At 38.1% G+C, this 19,080-nt stretch overlaps 1 protein-coding gene across 7 annotated transcripts in view; it reads right to left on the reverse strand.

Moving 5' to 3' along the window:
- LOC124299090 (MAGE-like protein 2) overlaps positions 1-19,080 on the reverse strand; it is a 219,027-nt gene that overhangs the window by 34,076 nt on the left and 165,871 nt on the right. For all 7 annotated transcript variants that reach the window (XM_046752482.1, XM_046752567.1, XM_046752220.1 and 4 more), the window contains 2 exons: positions 10,265-10,498; positions 7,071-7,120 (listed from right to left, as the gene is read on the reverse strand). In XM_046752482.1, the coding sequence (XP_046608438.1) occupies positions 7,071-7,120; positions 10,265-10,498 (284 nt within the window). The remainder of the gene's footprint in view (positions 1-7,070; positions 7,121-10,264; positions 10,499-19,080) is intronic.

Genomic DNA, 19,080 nt, shown 5'->3' on the forward strand with positions numbered 1-19,080 from the left:
CCTGTGTTATTTAAACGGGAAATAGAAATTCCCGATGCGCGACCTCTTAATAATAATATTAAGGGCTCTGCTTTTTACAGGCGTCCTTTCACACCTTCTCGGAAGTTTTTGTGTGAGGATTTTGAAAAAAAAAATATTAGCCGTTTTTTTTGAATCAGCCTATTGCTCATGTAACACTTGTCTTTTCATAGTTGTTCGCTGAGAAATTTGAGGCACAAGTGGCCGCAAATCACAGTATCATATTCCTGATACTTCTTTTGATTGTATTCAACGCTACCAACACCGAGATACCTCATCAAGTCCTTAGGCGGTTTCAAATCACCGAAACTATCGAAATACACAACATGGTCACCATTTTTCTTGTATGCAACCCAATGTGTCCCTGGACCATTTTTATCGACAAGATTAATAATTGCGGATTCTCGGATTTTTGGTCCTGATTTCGGCAGATTATTCCGCATGAAAACGCCACGAAAATGTGAAATTTTCATATTTTTAGCATAGTTGCGTAAATCAATGTTGGTGAGAGCTCGATGTGGTAGCTTTATTAGTTTCTTGCCGGACGTAAGTACAGACCCATTCCGCTGCAGTAGGGTCGCAGGTATGATTCCTTGCCCAAAGCAATCACCTCTGTTATTGTATTGTGCCGTTTGGTCTCGTTCAACCGATGTTTGTTGACACTAGCTTTGTTGACAGCTTCAGCTATACCCGCAGTACCACCCGCAAGACCCTCAGTAGCGCTTAGATCGGCCAGAATTGTAATGAGAAACGGCAGGATACGAATATTATTCCCAGTCCCATACGCAGCCGCACGAGCACCCGCCAATGCCGACTCGACGGCTTGATAACTCGGTCGCATGGCGACCTTTGCTGCTGTGATGATGGATTTAAGATTCACTGTTCTCTTCCGCTGTTTACTCTTCCCGCCTGTTCTAGATTTCTTTTTCGCAGCCGCTCCAAGTTTCGACCGCTTCGCAGCTAAGCCCATTCCGAGTTTAGATTTAGCCTTCATGGTGTTTGTGACTCCCCAGGCTACAGCCTTTTCACACACACTAGCGTCCTTGGCCAAGACGCGATTCCACGCCTTCTCAGCGAGCGCTTTGTCGGCAAGATTTCTCGCTGCGATATCGCGATTCGTTGCGTATGCAATGTCGTGGTCTTTACATGCAGCATCCAGCGGATTGATCCCCAAATATCCACGAGCCAACCTCTTGGCCAATTTCGTTCCAGGTCCGCAGTACTGATACCCTGGCACATGCAATTCAACTGGGAGATGATTGATGATTTTATTCAACAAACCACCACCGCGTTTCTTCCGTGTGCACGTTCTCATAGTCGGGCAATAACTAACGTTACTTCCATAAAAGGAGGAATTTATATACCGTCATCTTAGTTCTCGATGTCATGCTAACGAAACATCATGAGATTTCAAGATCAGTCCGATAAACTACCTGTCGCGAATTTTGATAAAATGGTTCGACGTGGAAAAAGAAAGATAGAAAAACGACATGGAAAATTGCTGCCAAATACCGTGAGAGCAATTTTTTGCGGGCCATCCAATTGTGGTAAAACTAACGCTCTTCTCTCACTCATCACCCATGGCAATGGATTGCGATTCGAAAATGTCTACGTCTATTCGAAATCTCTGACCCAGCCAAAATATCAATTTTTACAAAAGTTACTAGAACCCGTGCGGGGTGTGGGTTATTTCCAGTTTCGTGAAAACGATGAGCTTGTAAAACCGGAAGATGCTCGCCCCAACTCTGTTATGATTTTCGATGATGTAGCCTGTGAAAAGCAAGGTAATATCAGAGCATACTTCAGCATGGGCAGGCATCACGATGTCGATAGCTTTTACCTAAGTCAAACGTATGCGTGCATTCCAAAACACTTAGTGCGTGACAATGCAAACTTATTGTTGCTATTTCGGCAGGATGATATGAATCTGAAACATATCTACAACGATCATGTGAACACATACATGGTGTATCAGCAATATAAAGACTTGTGTTCGGCATGCTGCAATGATGACAATTACAGTTTTACCGTAATTGACAAGGATATCGGAATCAATGGGAGGCAATATAGAAAGGGGTTTGACTGCTTTATAAGCATAAACTATATAAACTTGCACAGTTTCATCGCAACAATAGGGTCGGCAACATGGAGAGTGCCAAGATTCGTAAACATAGCGATACATTGAGTGAAATATCGAAAGCATCCGATGTCATACGGCGGAAGCATAAGACGCTCAAGTTGGACGAGGATACGACCGAACAGGTTATGGGAGAGGTGTTCAAGCCTTTAGTAACACTGTTGCAAAAATTGGTTGATACCTCAAGACAGCGGCAGCAGCATATTAAACATGAAATTAAAACGGAACTACCGGATGTGGCAATGAAAAAAGAGGAAGAAAAAGATGACGAGAGTCCCGGGGATGATGATGATCATGAGGAGGATGAGGATATGGATGAGGGGAATTTCATGGATGCGAATGATAAAACACTGAAGTTTGGTGAAATTTCGACTACAAGTACGGCGGTGAAGAAAACAACGGATTCCACGGCGCAATATTTGAAAATGTTCAGCACAAGCAAAAGGAGGGATTTGGATACCACATACGGTGTTCGAAAGTTGACAAACGGTATGATGATTGGCGATACACCGATCAATTTCATTAATAATCTGGTCAATGTGGGGGGATAAAAGTTATGAGAGAACACCTAGATTACTCGAATTACTGTTTAAAAAATCACCCGATGCATCGATTGTAAATAATACGGATAGGAATAATTACATAAAAATTGTAACGACGACAAATGCGCATCGAAACATTACCAAGCCGATGGAAGCCTTCGAGATGATTTAAAACGCGCAAAGTATATAAATTTCATTGCACAACACGTCGGCGCGCCGAAAAAATCAGATAAAGGCTTACCTGACTATAAGATTGCGCGAAAGGAGGGGCAAGATGTTGATTACGTCTACTGGGATGATCCACATGAAATTGTAGATCGCCTCCGGCTGCTTATGGCGTCACAGGCTGCAGGCAATACCAACCATTCCAACGGAATAGTCTCCATTATTGAAGAGTTGCGCGAGGCCGGAATCGTTTATTAGCGGCGTGTAAACATAAAATCGTCATTTGTTCAGTGACCGTCCAGTGATGAGCATAGACATATTCGGACGACACTTGAGCGTGGTGGTGGTGGTAAAAAATTTATTCGAGGGCCTCCGATTGTTGGATTCAAAACCACCAACGATAATCAGTACGATATAGACAGCAAACGATTGTGTAATATCGCTGATCCGCAGATGGAAAACGATGCCATTTCCCTACAAGTTCTCAATACCGCTTTACGATCTATGGCTGTGGATATTGTGGATACTTTTCAATCAAATTTTGAGAGTTTCGCGCATAATCACAACGAGGAGTTGAAACAGCTACGCATAAATAACAAAATCGTAGAAAACGCGTTGAGTCGCATCAAACATATTAGGGAGCAAGCAACACCGACGCTGGGACAGACCAGCAGGGAATTAGTATCGATTGAGGAACCAAAGTGGTTGGACGACAATTCGAAAAATTAAAAGGTGAACAGTTGGGAACAATGAAGACTGTAATAGCTGCCGAACTTCACAGACAGGCTCGACGCAACTATCCGCGCCGATTCGTAGATGTACGCGGACTGGATGAGACCTGGTAAGCTGATCTCGTCGATATGACCGCATACAGCTCGTGCAACAAGGGATACAAATACCTACTAACAATCATCGATATATTTTCCAAGTACGCGTGGGCGGTGCCGATAACGTCCAAGAGTCGGAAAGATGTCTGCTGCCATGAAATCTGTACTGATCCAGAGCCGTATACCTACACATCTACACATTGATCAAGGCAACGAATTTTACAACAGCGAATTCAAAGCCCTCGTGAAGCATCACAATATCAACATGTATTCGACATTTAGCAACTTAAAGGCGTCGATATGCGAACGTTCTAATCGAACATTGAAAAATAAAATGTGGAAGCGGTTCACTCTCCAAGGATCGTACGAGTGGATTGATATTTTGGATGATTTAATGAAGTCCTACAACAACACCAAACATCGCACGATTCGGATGAAACCGGTGGATGTTAGCACGGAGAATGAAAAACAGCTGTATCGTAGCGTGTACAAGCCTCGGCAAATCAAACGAAGTGATCGGGCGCGGAAATTCAGTGTAGGCGATCGAGTTCGAATCAGCAAGTACAAGAATGTATTCGAAAAAGGCTATACACCCAATTGGACGATTAAAATATTCACCGCGAGTGAGGTGAAAGATACCAATCCACCCACCTACAAACTTACCGATTATCAAGATCATCCCATCGAGGGGGGCTTCTACGAAGAAGAGCTCAGCAAAGTAAAATACCCCGACGGCTACCTTGTGGAGAGGGTATTACGCAAACGGGGGAATCTGTTCTATGTGAAGTGGTTGGGTTTTGATAGTTCGCACAATAGATGGATAAATAAAATAGACATGTAACATAATTTGTATGTATTTTCCGAATTACAATAAAAGATTTTGAATATACAAATATTTCCACATTTTATCTCCTTTGTACGCACATGTGCCATACTCTGTAATATGAAAATAATAATAATAATAATAATAATAATGATAATATGCAATTTTGCCATACGATTATTACACATTTTATTTTTTGGAAAACTTTATTTCATTTTCTGAAAACTTTTCTCGAGGTGAACAAATAAATATGAATAATTTCTCGATATATTATTAATAATAAATAAATAAATAAGGAATTGCTAAGTATATGAATTCACATTTTCAAATCCATTAAATATCGTACTGATGGTGAAACGTTTCCGCCTGATGGTGGATCGTCCGAGGTGTCAAACATCAAATATTCACATCAATTTTATGTCTACCGTTCTATCCTATAGCTATTGGGGAGCTGCGTCAAACCCCCAAGGTACGGTGTCGGTCTGCCCAGGTATCAATTGCCGTTTGTCATCCTGCCAACTCAGAGGCAATTTTTGTACGATCGTGCTTACTTCGTGCTTACTTCACCATTATTTTCATCCTTCATTAGCATTGTCATTAGCACACACATTGTCGGGTGGATAGTCAGAGGTATCAAACATTGTATTTACATCACGTTTGATGATATTGTAGATATCATCCATCCAGACTACCACCGCCACCCAATAAAAACACCCTCTTCCACAGGTCTCGACCTGCATTTCATGTGAAAAATTTGACGATCTATTTAAAGCATCCGACCGTTATTTTTTGAAAATTTCACCCACAACCACATGATAAAATAAGAAAAAAGTTACCATTTTGCGGCGAGCAATGGAAACATCACGCAGAGTGGATGGATGGAATATCGATTGATCGATAATGCGATGAAGGGGGCGCCACATACGGCAAACCTGCGGTAACACCCGGTAACACCAACTGTCGGTGAGATCAGAGATAACAATTTCGTCGGTAAAATGTTTACCATCTAACAATAAAAAATGTGTAATGTCTGCTCATCCGACGGTGAAAAAATCAAAATGATTGCTCATCCGACTAAGCAATAATCAAAATGGATGCTCATCTGACTGAAGAATAATCAAAATGGATGCTCATCCGACTAAGCAAAAATCAAAATAGCTGCTCACCTGACTAAGCAAATAATTCATTGTCAAACTGTGTGTCGGTAAAATCGGGTGAAAATACTGGTGTCGCCATCTATGTTAACGCTTTAGCCGGTAGCAATATCGTGGGTAAGGCTTACCATCGCGGTGGTAACATACCGACTGTCGGTAAGGAATTGAGATACGCTCCCGGTACGCCGCCATTTTCTGGTGCAGAACTGTCGTATCTCTACTACTAGGGTGTCCCATTTTAAAAAATATAGCTAAATATCTTGAGAAGCAATGGTCACAGAGAAAAATGTTTCGTCTATAAGTTGTCGGGTACCGAGGGGGGCCAGATACTGGTGATATTCGTTTTCCTGTGAGTCGAAGCACCAAGATGATATAAAGGTCAACTTCGGTTTCATCAATGCAATCATATTTTTTTCATGTTTTTATCCGGTTGAGCGTTCAATTTTACATAAAAAAAAACACCGAAACAAGAATGTGCTAAGATAAATGGTTCCGAAGACATTCCATTATTTTCAGAAATCTTTTAGACGTTCATATCTGAGCATGTGTGTGTGTCAGTCGATGCACAATCTACTATCATGAATTGATCAGATGGTCGAACACATTACCTTCCTGGTTGATACACAATCGCAACCTATTTTTGAAACTTTCAATCGTTTGCAGAAGAACAGTTCTTGGTATACTCCTACAGACATTTCGTATACGGTTTTTCATATCTACTGCAGTGGTTGGCGCCTTTGCAAAAATTTTAATCTTGATGAATCCCCAAAGAAACAAATACAGCGAGGTCAGATCGGGAGATCTTGCGGGCCACTGGATGGGTCCACCGCGGCCGACCCAGTGATGTCTTAGAAAGCGTCGTAGTTCATAAACATAACGAAACCGGGATTCCGAGAACTGTTCTTCTTCAAACAATTGAAAGTTTTAAAAATAGACTGCAATTGTGTATCAACCAGAAAAGTAATGAGTTCGAGCATCTGATCAATTCATGAGGGTTGATTATGCGTCGACCGACCCACACACGCGTGCAAACATGAACGAATAAGAGATTTTTGAAAATAATGGAATATCTTCGGAACCATTCATCTTAGCACAATCTTGTTTCAGGTTTTTTTTTTTTAATGTACAATTGAACGCTCGATTGGATGAAAAAGTAGAAAACGTATGATTCCATTGAGAAAACCGAAGTTGACCTTCATATCACCTTGGCACGTCCACTCACAGGAAAACGAATATCACCAGTATCTGTCCCCCTCAGTACTCGACAACTTTTAGACGAAACGTTTTCTCTATAACCATTGCTTCTCAAGATATTCAGATGTATTATTTAAAATGGGACACTCTGTACATCTTATAGTGAACCATATCAGTAATCAGATCCAAAGAATAAACGTGATAACTTACCCTGTTCCATGTCGTTGAACACATTGGGATCCGTAAGGTTGAGACGATTCCTAACAAAGCATTAATCTGATATAGAACTATTATTAGAATATTGACTGCTTCTCAAAGGCATAAGTGAGTAAGCATTTGAGAAGTATTCGTAGTCTAAACTGATCTTGCAATGAACCTATCGTTTTGTATGGACAAAAGACAGCATCTTGCTGAATGTAAGCCTTCTATCACCATTCCGAAGAGAGTTTTTACAGAAACAACTTGATTTAATGGAATTTTTTAATTTCCTTTGTCCGAACTCATAACAAATTTATTGTCTATAACTTCAAACATAGCCTATAGTCCAGTTACCGTGGGCCGTATAGAAGGCCGACTCTATAATATTGAATACCAAAGCGATTCTTGATGGAAATTGTTTATTTGAGGTTGTATTAGGAGAATCTCTTCGAGTCACTGAAAATTGACCGTCCCCCAGGGGCATGAAAGCTTGCGGAATTCCAGTTGTTACGTCATAAGTGTACGGTTGTTCCTACAACCAAAATAGTTAGTAACAAAATTGTAACTGATTGAATTCCTTACAAAATTGCCTTGTGGGAAATCTGTGTGCGACGTATAGATTCGGAGATATAGCCGTCCAAAGATGTGACTAAAATCGAAAAACTCGGCGGATGCATCAAATTTGCAATGATTCGCGACGTAGTTGTGTCGTCAAGCTGGTTCCACCGTTCTCAAAATGTAATACTTTTTAACAGAGATTGAGATAACATCAAAAATCAGTTTTTTACAGCTTTGCTAGCTTAAAAACACTTCAAGTTTTGGGCATTCAGTTTTACTTTTTTTAAAAAATCATCAGTATATACCTTTTTACAAGTTCTGGTGTTAGGGAGGTTCTAGGCTGAAATCGCAAACTTTAGCTGGTGCGATTGATAAAAAATTTCACGTTCTGGAAATCATGTCTCTTGTATTAACCCTCTTAAAATTTGTCCAAAATATCATCAACTATCTAATTAGCAAATCCATGTTGTCTTTTTGAACAATCAATAACGATTTACGATGCAATAATACATTTTTTCAGCCATTTCGTGTTTCACCTCTACAAATTTATTGCTAGTGTAGCGACACAATTGAAATATTCTCTTTTTCCAGTGCACTCCTTCATCCACATGATTTCGCTAAATAATAATATCATGTGATTTTAATTTTCGAACGGCTCTACATCCGTAGCTATCCACCGCATACGATTTTACCATAAGACAATTTTGTAGGAAGATCAGTCAGCTACAAATTAGATAATAGCTAGTTTGGGCGTAGGCGCAAACATTCTACACTTATATTCTACGTGCTGTCATGCTTCGGGGGGGTTCAAATTTTCAGTGACTCGAAGACATTTTCGATATACACCTCCAAATGAACAATTTCCACCAAGATTCGCTTTGCTATATATTATTGTAGGGTTGGCTTACTTAGTGTCTGGACTACAAGAGAGGATTTTTCTTTAAACAAGTATGCACCAAATTTTAAGCAATATTCGTAACGTGTTTCTTGCGAAGGTATAATGAAAGTGAGGTAAATGAGCAGAGTGCGATTGTGCTGTTGAAAGGAATGCATGAGTGCTGTGTGTATTGGCCTGGTGACAAAGAGCAATGGCGATGTTGTTATAATGAGTGTGTGTAGAGTATGCATGTTTTTGTGTGAGCTTGTGGGAGATTTGCATGAATTTAGTATCACAGCTTCTAATCGTAAGGTAATTCCACCACCGAGGGGCTACCATTCGTCAAAGTGGGTCAAATTCACCTAACTTCAGAACTGTAAATAACTCCAAAGCTACATGAAGTAACTTTACATGATTTCAAGTGATTTCAAGTGATTTCAAGTGACTTTAGGTAACTTCGTGTGACTTCACAGTAATTTTTTACGGTGAACACTTGATTTCAGGAGTGGCTGCCCGTCGGCCAGTATTATCACATTCATAACGAAAGTTGCGAGTTTAGTTACCCATTACACGATCTAACCTTCACAGAAAAAAACCCCAACTTGGGCGTAAATTCGTACCCCTAACTTTTTTTTTTATGGGAAATTAGCATTATCTATAAGTTGAGGGTACGAATTTACATCCAAGTTGGGGTTTTTTTCCGTGAGGGAATGTTATCAATATTCTGACAGTATTGATCTTGCAGTGTTTTGAATACGGTAAGTTTTGAGTGAGGTATTTCGGGTTTAACTGCGGGTCAAAGTTCAAGTACCCACATTCACCGCTATTAAAACAGACGAAGATGGACACATGTAGACCTTAATTCAAAGATAGCTAGTTTTTCTGTCGGGTCAATTACGTTGGTACCGCAGATTCAGGTTGCAATGCCACTGCCGGCCGGCCGCTACAGGTTGAATCTGCATTACCAACGTAATTGACTCAGCCGAAAAACTAGCAGTCTCTGAATTAATGTTCACATGCATACTTGCACTATTCTTTAGACTTCAAAGTGCCATATGCTGACGTGTATTTAGAGGTACCTAATTTTCTTCTTCATGTTGGATTATTCTCAAGATCAGATATCTTCGTGCGAGAAAAAGGATACGTTTGTACTGGGAATATTGTAAGATGCTGCGAGATTTCGTCACAGCGTTGACATTAAAGTTTCATACTATTCATACCATGAAGTGTCCTCCTCGATATTACGAAATTTTTGTAGGAAACATTATTTGTACTACCTTAGTATCCCGCGTTAGTTTGTCATTTCAATTAAAAATGGCGCACCCGTCTTAATATCTACCATCCGTCCATTTTTAAAAGCAAGTCAATAATGACTAATGTGAAATTTTTTGCAAATAAATTTCGCATCATCGGTTTCAGTAATTTTACAAGTAAAAAAAGGAATATATAATCGTACTGCATTTGTGAAATGTAGAGAATAAAATCTTTGTTTCAATATGTCGTACAATCGTATTAGGAAAAACTTTGAATAGTATATAGTACGATATTAATTTCTCAAAAAGTTTTACAATATTGAATCGTTTTGTTTCAAAAATTCAAATATGCACGAGAAATTAAATATAAATATACAGAAAATAGTTTTTTTTTGCGATAACTATAATCAAGACAGCGATATAAGGTTGAAATTTGTCATCAGGCAGTCTATGGCCAATACAAAACATCAGTTAAATGCACAAGGTATTTTAGACTTGAAATTCCAATTTGAAATTACCTGTGACAATTCTCCATCAGAATATCTTCTTTTAACGCCATGTTGATTTTGCTGAAACGAATTAAACTTCTGATCAAGAAGTTGCTGCATCGGTGGTGATTGGATCGTATAATGAACCTGTGCTTGCATGTGCCCATTCTGGTATTGTATTTGTTGCGTATGATACTGAATCTGTGCTTGAACTTGTGGCGGGGGTACGCAATGCATAGGCAGGTTTGCCGGAGGGAGCTGAACCTGAAATATCACATTTTTACAAATGATTATTATTTGTCATTAAGGGGGATATATACCCTACAGTTGTTCGAAGGTCCCTGTTTCGTCTGGGATGACGGGTAAACGAATCAGCACACTTCAATATTATTTTTTATTTTATATTTGTCCTTTTGTTTTATTATATATTTATTGTAATGTGTGCATGTGTGCTCGAAGCGGTAGCGTGTGAGAACATCACGTTAGTGTTTTGCCTAATTGCTGAAAATTGAAAAGAATTTAATTAATCAAAGGATTTCCTATTATTGGGTTCAAACAAAGACCGATCTTGCAGACCCTCTGATATAGGTAGAATTTTGCAGACTCGGAAGTTACCAGAGCTGCCTTTTCGAAAATAAGACTTGTTAGCCGGTGCTCTCCTTTCGGAGACACGGGATGGGAAAACCAGAGCCGCCCTCCTCCTAAGACATGGGTACAGAAACCGAAGCTGAAAACTCCTGATTTATTTGATTGCGATTGACTAAACTACAGACCAGGGTGTGAACCGTGGCTGTATGTCAGACTATAGTTCACCAGGTATTGTTCCTGGACTCGAATCGCTCAGAGCCATCCAACTACCTTAGTTTGATTAATCACCGTCTGTCGGTGATATCGATTTAGATCTTTAGTAACAGGGAACAGAAAACAGTTATGTTGAATAATTATCAAATTTTAATCAACCAAATCGAAACATAAATTAAATCACAGTTTTACGTTTATAAAATTAATTATGTAAAGCGAAATTAAACAAATAAAATAAATTTTAAATTAACAGAATTTCTTCGTTCTGCTCCTATTGTATTCTAAATAAAATTGCTCTATCGCCTATACCTGCACTCTCTATCTTTTCAACATTCTAGAAATATCGTGCTATCGTGGATTCTATCTTGTACATGATCTCTATTTCTTGAATTTGAAGCGCTATGCTTGAAATTTCATCTAACACAAAATTTAAAGCTAAGTTCGAGTATGCCCTCGAGGTGAGCGACGCCGCGTTTCTGAGTGGGTCAGCTCAGCACTGTGCCTGCCATCTACTGAAGTCTACTGAGGAGGCACTCTGGCGCACCTGTATTTATACCGCCTGAGAACCTTTCGTGGTGCCACGCCGCCGCTGTCGATATCGCGAAACCCTATCTGTGAATCGTGTGTCTGTGCTACGATCTTGCATACAAATCTGGAAACTGTGGTGGTGGGGGTATGTCCTCTTATTGAAACACCGGCCATTTTGCCTAGTGACCACGAGTGGCACTGCCATAGAGGGGTTCGGGCTGTGCTAGAGAGATGGAAACAGGTCCGTCCGTGGTTTTGAAATCTGTTTCCGTCTTTCTCATACAGCCTGAATCCCTCGATAATAGCGACACTCGTGGTACCTAGGCGAAACGGCCGGTGCTTCAATAAGACGACACCCCCACCAATGTGTTAGATACAACGACTATCTTTGTTCGGGAACTCTGGTGGCAGATAGCGAAACTACCTTGATGTAATTTTGTTACGAGTCTAATCTCAGATATTTATTTTTAACTCTATGGTAGTCACTAAGAAAGAAACGAGAAGATAAAGCTTCCCGTTCTTTTCGCCGATTCGTTATACCTTGAATATCAAGTATTTTGTGTGTAAGATTAAAGACTATAAATAAAGGATTGTTCTAACAAATTATATACAGACCATCATAACCACTACCAATAACAGGTTATGAGCCCAGGTACGAAGAATCATTAAATTTCTCCAGATAATAAAACAGACTCACACAAAAATGGCGGAAAGCTCACGTTTTAAAATAGAGAAGCTGAACAGCGAAAATTACGAAGTATGGTGCAATAAATTAGAATTACTTCTCATAAAGGATAAAGTGTGGAACGTAATAAGGGACGATGCACCATCTCCAGTAACAAACGATTGGACAGAACGTGACGATCGGGCTCGTGCAACAATTGGACTTTTAGTCGAAGACAGCCAATTGCACCACGTTAGGAGCGCTACGACAGCACGTGCAGCTTGGAACTCGTTAAAGAATTATCACCAAAAGGCAACTCTATCCAGCAAAATTTTTCTATTAAAAAGAATTTGTAGATTAACACTAGCGGAAGGTGGTAATATGGAGGACCACATGACTGAAATGTCAAATTTGGTTAATAAGCTGGCCGCGTTAGAAGAAACACTAAAAGATAACCTAGTAGCCGCTATGCTTCTCGGTAGCTTACCAGACTCATACAGTGCGTTGATTACAGGACTGGAGAGCAGATCGGAAAATGAACTCACAATACAGTTGGTAAAAAGTAAACTCATAGATGAATATAAAAGGCGAAAGCAGACAGATACAGATAAAAATCAAAATGAATCGGCAATGAAGATTGACAGCGAACAGCACAAAAGAAAAACCTGTTTTTTCTGTAAAAAGGATGGGCACTATAAGAAAAAATGCAGAAAATATAAAGCCTGGAAAGAAAAAAATGAAAAAGCGAAACAAGTCGATGAAAATGAATCATGCTTTATGATGACTACACCCGAAGATCTGGAGATAAGTGAGGAATCATGTTTTGGTGCAAGAGGAAGTCAAAAGAAAAATAATACTTGGTTCGTTGATTCAGGCGCAACTAGTCATATGGCAAATTACAAAGAATGTTTCACCGAGTTTAATCCGAGAAGAAAAGGTCATGTGCGCCTGGCTGATGAACAACAGTTATGTGAAATAAAGGGTATCGGAACGAGTATCATAAGATGCAAAACCAATAACGGTAACACATCAAATATGGAAATAAAAAACGTTTTGTACGTACCAGAACTAACGGCAAGTTTATTGTCAGTTAAAAGGTTAGCAGCTGAAGGATACAAATTACTGTTCAAAGACACCGAATGCAACATAATGAAATATGGAAAAATTCAAGCTACAGCTAGTCTGTCACCCGAATTATACGAAATCAAGACTGTAGAAAGAACATACACAACAACAGAAACTGGACACAACGATGACTGCCAACATCTTGGCATAGGCGTTTTGGACACCGAGAAACACGTGCAATTAAGGAACTTGAATCAAAGGGATTAGCAACGAATATAAAAATCAAGGAATGCGGTATATAAGAGATATGCGAGAGCTGCATAAAAGGTAAAATGACTCGGAAACCCTTCCCAAAGAAATCGTACAGTAAAACTGAACAACTATTGGACCTCATACATACTGATGTTTGCGGCCCAATGAAAACTATGACACCAGGTAACAAACGGTATATACTAACAATAATTGACGATTATTCCAGATACACTGAGATATACCTCATGCAATACAAATCAGAAGTAGCTTCGTACCTGAAAGATTTCGTAGAAATGACAAAAACAAGGTACCGAGATACACCAAAATTTATACGTTCAGATCGAGGAGGAGAATACCTTAACAAAAATTTACAGAATTACCTAAAGAATGAAGGGATTCAAGCGCAATACACAACAGCTTATTCACCCCAACAAAATGGGGTCGCTGAAAGAGAAAACAGAAGTCTTTTAGAAATGGCAGGATGTATGTTGTTTGATGCGAATTTACCAAAGAAATATTGGGGTGAGGCAGTTAATACAGCTAATTATTTACAAAACAAGCTGCCATCAAAAGCAATTGACAAGACACCTTATGAGTTATGGCACAAGAAAAAACCAGACGTAGGAAACATACATATTTTTGGATGTAAGGCGTATGCACAAGTACCAAAGGAACACAGGCAGAAACTAGACGAGAAAGCAGAAGAACTTACATTTGTCGGATACCCTAAGGAGTCTAAAGGTTTTCGTCTACTGGATACAAGAACAGACTGTATAAAAATCAGTCGAGATGTAATATTCTCTGATCATCAATCAAAGATCACTGAAAACAAAACATCGCAAGAAATAATCTTTACGCCTAAAATATCGTCAAATGAAGAAACCAAAGATGAATACACTGATGGAAGTTCATCAGATTCGACGGACGAATATGAAGACTTTCCTGTTGAAACAAATGATGGAGAAACTCAAGATGAATCACAAATTGAAATCAGAAGATCTCAAAGAACGAATAAAGGAATACCACCAAGTAGATACAGAGATATATCAGGATTAACAACAGAAACAGAAGAACCAACAACTCAAAAGGAAGCAATATCTGGACAAAATATAGAAGACTGGATAAATGCGATGAATGATGAAATTGAATCTTTAAGAAATCATCATACATGGGAAATAGTACCAGCACCAAAAGATAAAGACGTCATCACATGTAAGTGGGTATTTAAAACAAAAGAAAACGCCGAAGGTGACACTAGAAAATATAAAGCAAGACTTGTCGCCAGAGGTTTCTCACAAAAGTACGGTATAGACTACGATGAAATATTCGCCCCTGTGGTGCGACAAACTACTCTTAGAATAATTCTAACAATAGCAGGCAGAAGAGGACTAGTGATAAAACATCTTGATGCAAAGACAGCATTTTTGAATGGCCCGCTAAGGGAAACAATTTATATGAAACAACCAGAAGGTTACATCGTCGAAGGATCAGGGGAAATGGTCTGTAAATTAAATGAAAGTATCTACGGCTTGAAACAAGCTGCAAAGGTCTGGAACGATCAACTAAAGAAAATTCTTCTGAGATACGAATTTCAACAGAGCAAAGCTGATCCATGTTTATACATAAAAAGAAAGAATGAGGAAGAAATCTACCTAATAATACATGTGGATGATTTCTTGATCGCAGGAAAAGGGATGAAGGACATCGATAACGTGATTGCTTTCTTGAAGAAACACTTTATTTTAAAGGACCTTGGATTACCACAAAACCACTTAGGAATTGAGGTAACAAAAAATCCAGACGGATTCTATAACATAAATCAACCAAAACACACACAAAAATTATCAGAAAAATTTGGACTTCAAGACGCGAAGCCATCAAACATACCTTTAGATCCAGGATATCTAAAAACTAAAGAAGACAAAAGGCCAATGAACCAGAGTGAGAAATATCAACAGCTGATCGGAGCCCTATTATATATTGGAGTAAATTCAAGACCCGATATAGCAGCAAGCGTTAGCATACTAAGTCAACACAATCAGCAACCATCAGAAGAAGATTGAACCGAAGCAAAAAGGGTTCTACGCTACCTAAAGGGGACAAAAGACAGAAAATTGACACTAGGAGACAAGAATGGAAAAAACGAATCAATCGGATATGCTGACGCAGATTGGGCAGAGAATAGGTTTGACAGAAAATCTAATAGTGGATACTTATTCAAACTATTCAGTGCAACAGTTAGTTGGGGATGTTGAAAGCAAAATTGCGTTTCATTATCATCTACAGAGGCTGAATATATAGCCCTCGCAGAAGCCTGTCAAGAAGCTATTTGGATTCGAAAGTTGCTGACAGATATACAGGAGGAACCACACGGAAAAATCATCATAAATGAAGACAATCAGAGTTGCCTAAAGTTGACACAAAATCAAGGTTTTAGTCACCGGAGAAAACACGTAGACACTGAATACCATTACGTAAGGGACTTAAAAGAGAAGGGAATGATGGTCTACATTTATTGCCCGACAGAACACATGTTGGCAGATATGTTGACAAAGCCGCTGTAAGCTGTAAAATTAAAAAATATATCTGAAAAATGCGGGTTATCGGATTACTAAGACTACATGAAGTATTCGTTGAGGGAGGGTGTTAGATACAATGACTATCGTTGTTCCGGAACTCTGGTGGCAGATAGCGAAACTACCTTAATGTAATTTTGTTACGAGTCTAATCTCAGATGTTTATTTTAAACTCTATGGTAGTCACTAAGAAAGAAACAAGAAGCTAGAGCTTCCCGTTCTTTTCGCCGATTCGTTATACCTTGAATACCAAGTATTTTGTGTGTAAGATTAGAGACTATAAATAAAGGATTGTTCTAACAAATTATATACAGACCATCATAACCACTACCAATAACACAATGAAATTTTGATCGAGTTTCCAAGCTTGTATGTTGTAAGATTGTGCTGTAGAGCTAGCAGAGCGATGTCAGCAGACCACCACAAAGACGATTCATCTCGCGTGAGAATAACTCGATGTACACGTGAATAAATTCAAGGAGCTTCGTGAAGTGAACCGGAAGTGCATCGAGTTGTTTTCACACGATTCTGCTCAAGTAATAAAATCTGGAAGGGATGAACTTTTTTCTAATATTGAAATTCTCCCGTTGCACTTTGAATAAATTCGTGAATAAATTCGAGAAGCTTCGCGAAGTGAACCGAAAGTGCATCGAATTGTTCTTACGCGATTCTGCTCGCGGCTGGGTGTTTCAGTCGTCATTTTACGAATTTCGTATTCGAATTTGTATTGACCATGGTAGTCAGTAGGTGAGTGATTTGCAATGAATAGGAAATTAATTGTTTTAATGCCTAATAGTCAATAGGCTGGTTCCATTTCAAACCGTCCAGCATGGTCGGGACGAAAAATTCAAACGACTTGTAAATAATTTATATGATTCTTTGGGTAATTTAAGGGGACCCGTATTTGGTCATTTTGCTCTAAAAAATTTCATCTCTGCACGGCTATTACCATTTTTTGTCAAAAACTCGTTGTTACAGATTCCGTAAATTTACTTTTTTTTTTAAAGTGCTATAACTTTTGAATGAATTAACGGATTTGAGTGATTTTTTTCCAAAATGTGCGTATTTTTATCTTCTTTCAGAAAATTCCAAGTTCTGGAAGATCGACACAAAATCGCCGGAGTTATTCAACGTAATGTAAGATGATCCGAAAAAATTCAACCCCGATTTTCGGGAATTGCATTTTTTTTCTCTCACCAATTTTTTTCCGAATAGTTCTTTAAAGATATTAACTCTTCGCACAAGTTTCGTTAGCGGATTAGTTCTGTAAAAAGAGTTATAAATTTTGCAATATCACGAATATTTTATATTTTCAGGTAGCTTATATTTTGTACTGTAAATCGATTTCTCTATGTCGCTACATTGTTTCTTTATGTTTAATACATGTATACGACGAAATAAGTAGGTAGGAAAAATTATAGTGAAAAGAAAAAAATGAAAAACTACATAGTTATAATGAATTCATGTTTATTGTAATATCGAACTGTTTTGGGATTAATATAGTCTTATTTTTAAATGGATTTTTCATACTTTTCCTACCCACTTATTTCGTCGTATATATAAATTTAAGGTAGTACCGTGATAGTAGCAGTCCTCAACTTTCAGAAAAATATCCCCTGTATAAAACATTATAACTAACCTAAAAAGTAGTTGAGATACAGTACACCTTTGCGCCTCCTCTCACATGCGCAGAAGTATAAAAATTATCCCATTGCGTCTTTTGTCTGACTTCGCAACGTTGCATTCTAACTCAGGATCTCTTACCCCTCAAGCATGTGTTATAGAGAAATGTATTGTTTTGAAATCAATTTGAGGTTAGTTATAATTGCAGACTGAAAATAATAAACAATGACTTCGCGATTAAAAAACGGCAGATTTGTCAAAAAAAGGACTGCTGATAAAATCAATAATGCCTTAGCAGGTATGTCTAATGCTAAAAAACCAAAAGTTGAAAATGCACTTGACGGAAAGGACGGAGATATAATTCCTGATGAGAATGGGATAGTTACGTGGAAAGTAATTGCAAAAAATCTGAATTGCACAAGCTGCAGAAGTCTTTTGGATTTAGAGAAGCTTTATGAGTTCAAAAACGAAGGTTTCCGTTCAAAATTTAAAATAAAGTGTGATAAATGTGCAAAGCTTAATAAGGTCAACACTGGAGTAAAAAGCAAGACAGTCTCTGATATTAATTCATCCGTGGTACTTGGTAAGCTATAAATATTATATTTCAATGAATATAATTAATTATACACCTAATTATTATCAATTTATTAATATCTATTATATTAATACAGTGTTATGGTTTAATTAGTTTATTATATAATGTATTAATTACGTGTTTCAGGAGCTATCCATTCAGGTGTAGGAAACACCAGATGAAATAAGATTCTAGCTTGTGCAAATTCACCTCAAATAAGAAATTAACTATATAAAAGATATGAGGTTAGAGTTGGCAAAGCTATTGAATCAGAAGCAAAAGACAGTTGTAAGCGAGCTGCGTCAGAAGAGAAAGAATTGGTCATTAAAAATGTAAAGAAATTATGCTATACATTGTAAGCATTTGTTTCGATTTATTTAAAATATTGACAGAGCTCATGCAGATAAAATAATAATTATAAATCACATTTTTACTCCAAGGTTTTCTGATAGCAAAATATTATTGCATTGTAATTAATTGAATTGTGACATAATCATGGCTAAAAATTGTAAATATTTTTGTGGAATTTCTATCATATATTTGAAATTTTATACATTATTGGATGATTTATAATTATTATATTATTATCAAATGTATAATATACGGCAAATTAAATTTTAACTTGAAATATGACTTGTGATTTTCTTGTTTAACTGTCACAAAGGAGAAATTGAGTATTGCTGTCATAGCTTTAGGTAAATAGTTTATAATTGTAAATCGCGCACTTCAAAATTATGTACTTTGCCGAAAATTTTTTGTTGTA

Source organism: Neodiprion virginianus, chromosome 1, assembly GCF_021901495.1.
Source record: "Neodiprion virginianus isolate iyNeoVirg1 chromosome 1, iyNeoVirg1.1, whole genome shotgun sequence".
NCBI classification, from domain to species: Eukaryota; Metazoa; Arthropoda; class Insecta; order Hymenoptera; family Diprionidae; genus Neodiprion; species Neodiprion virginianus.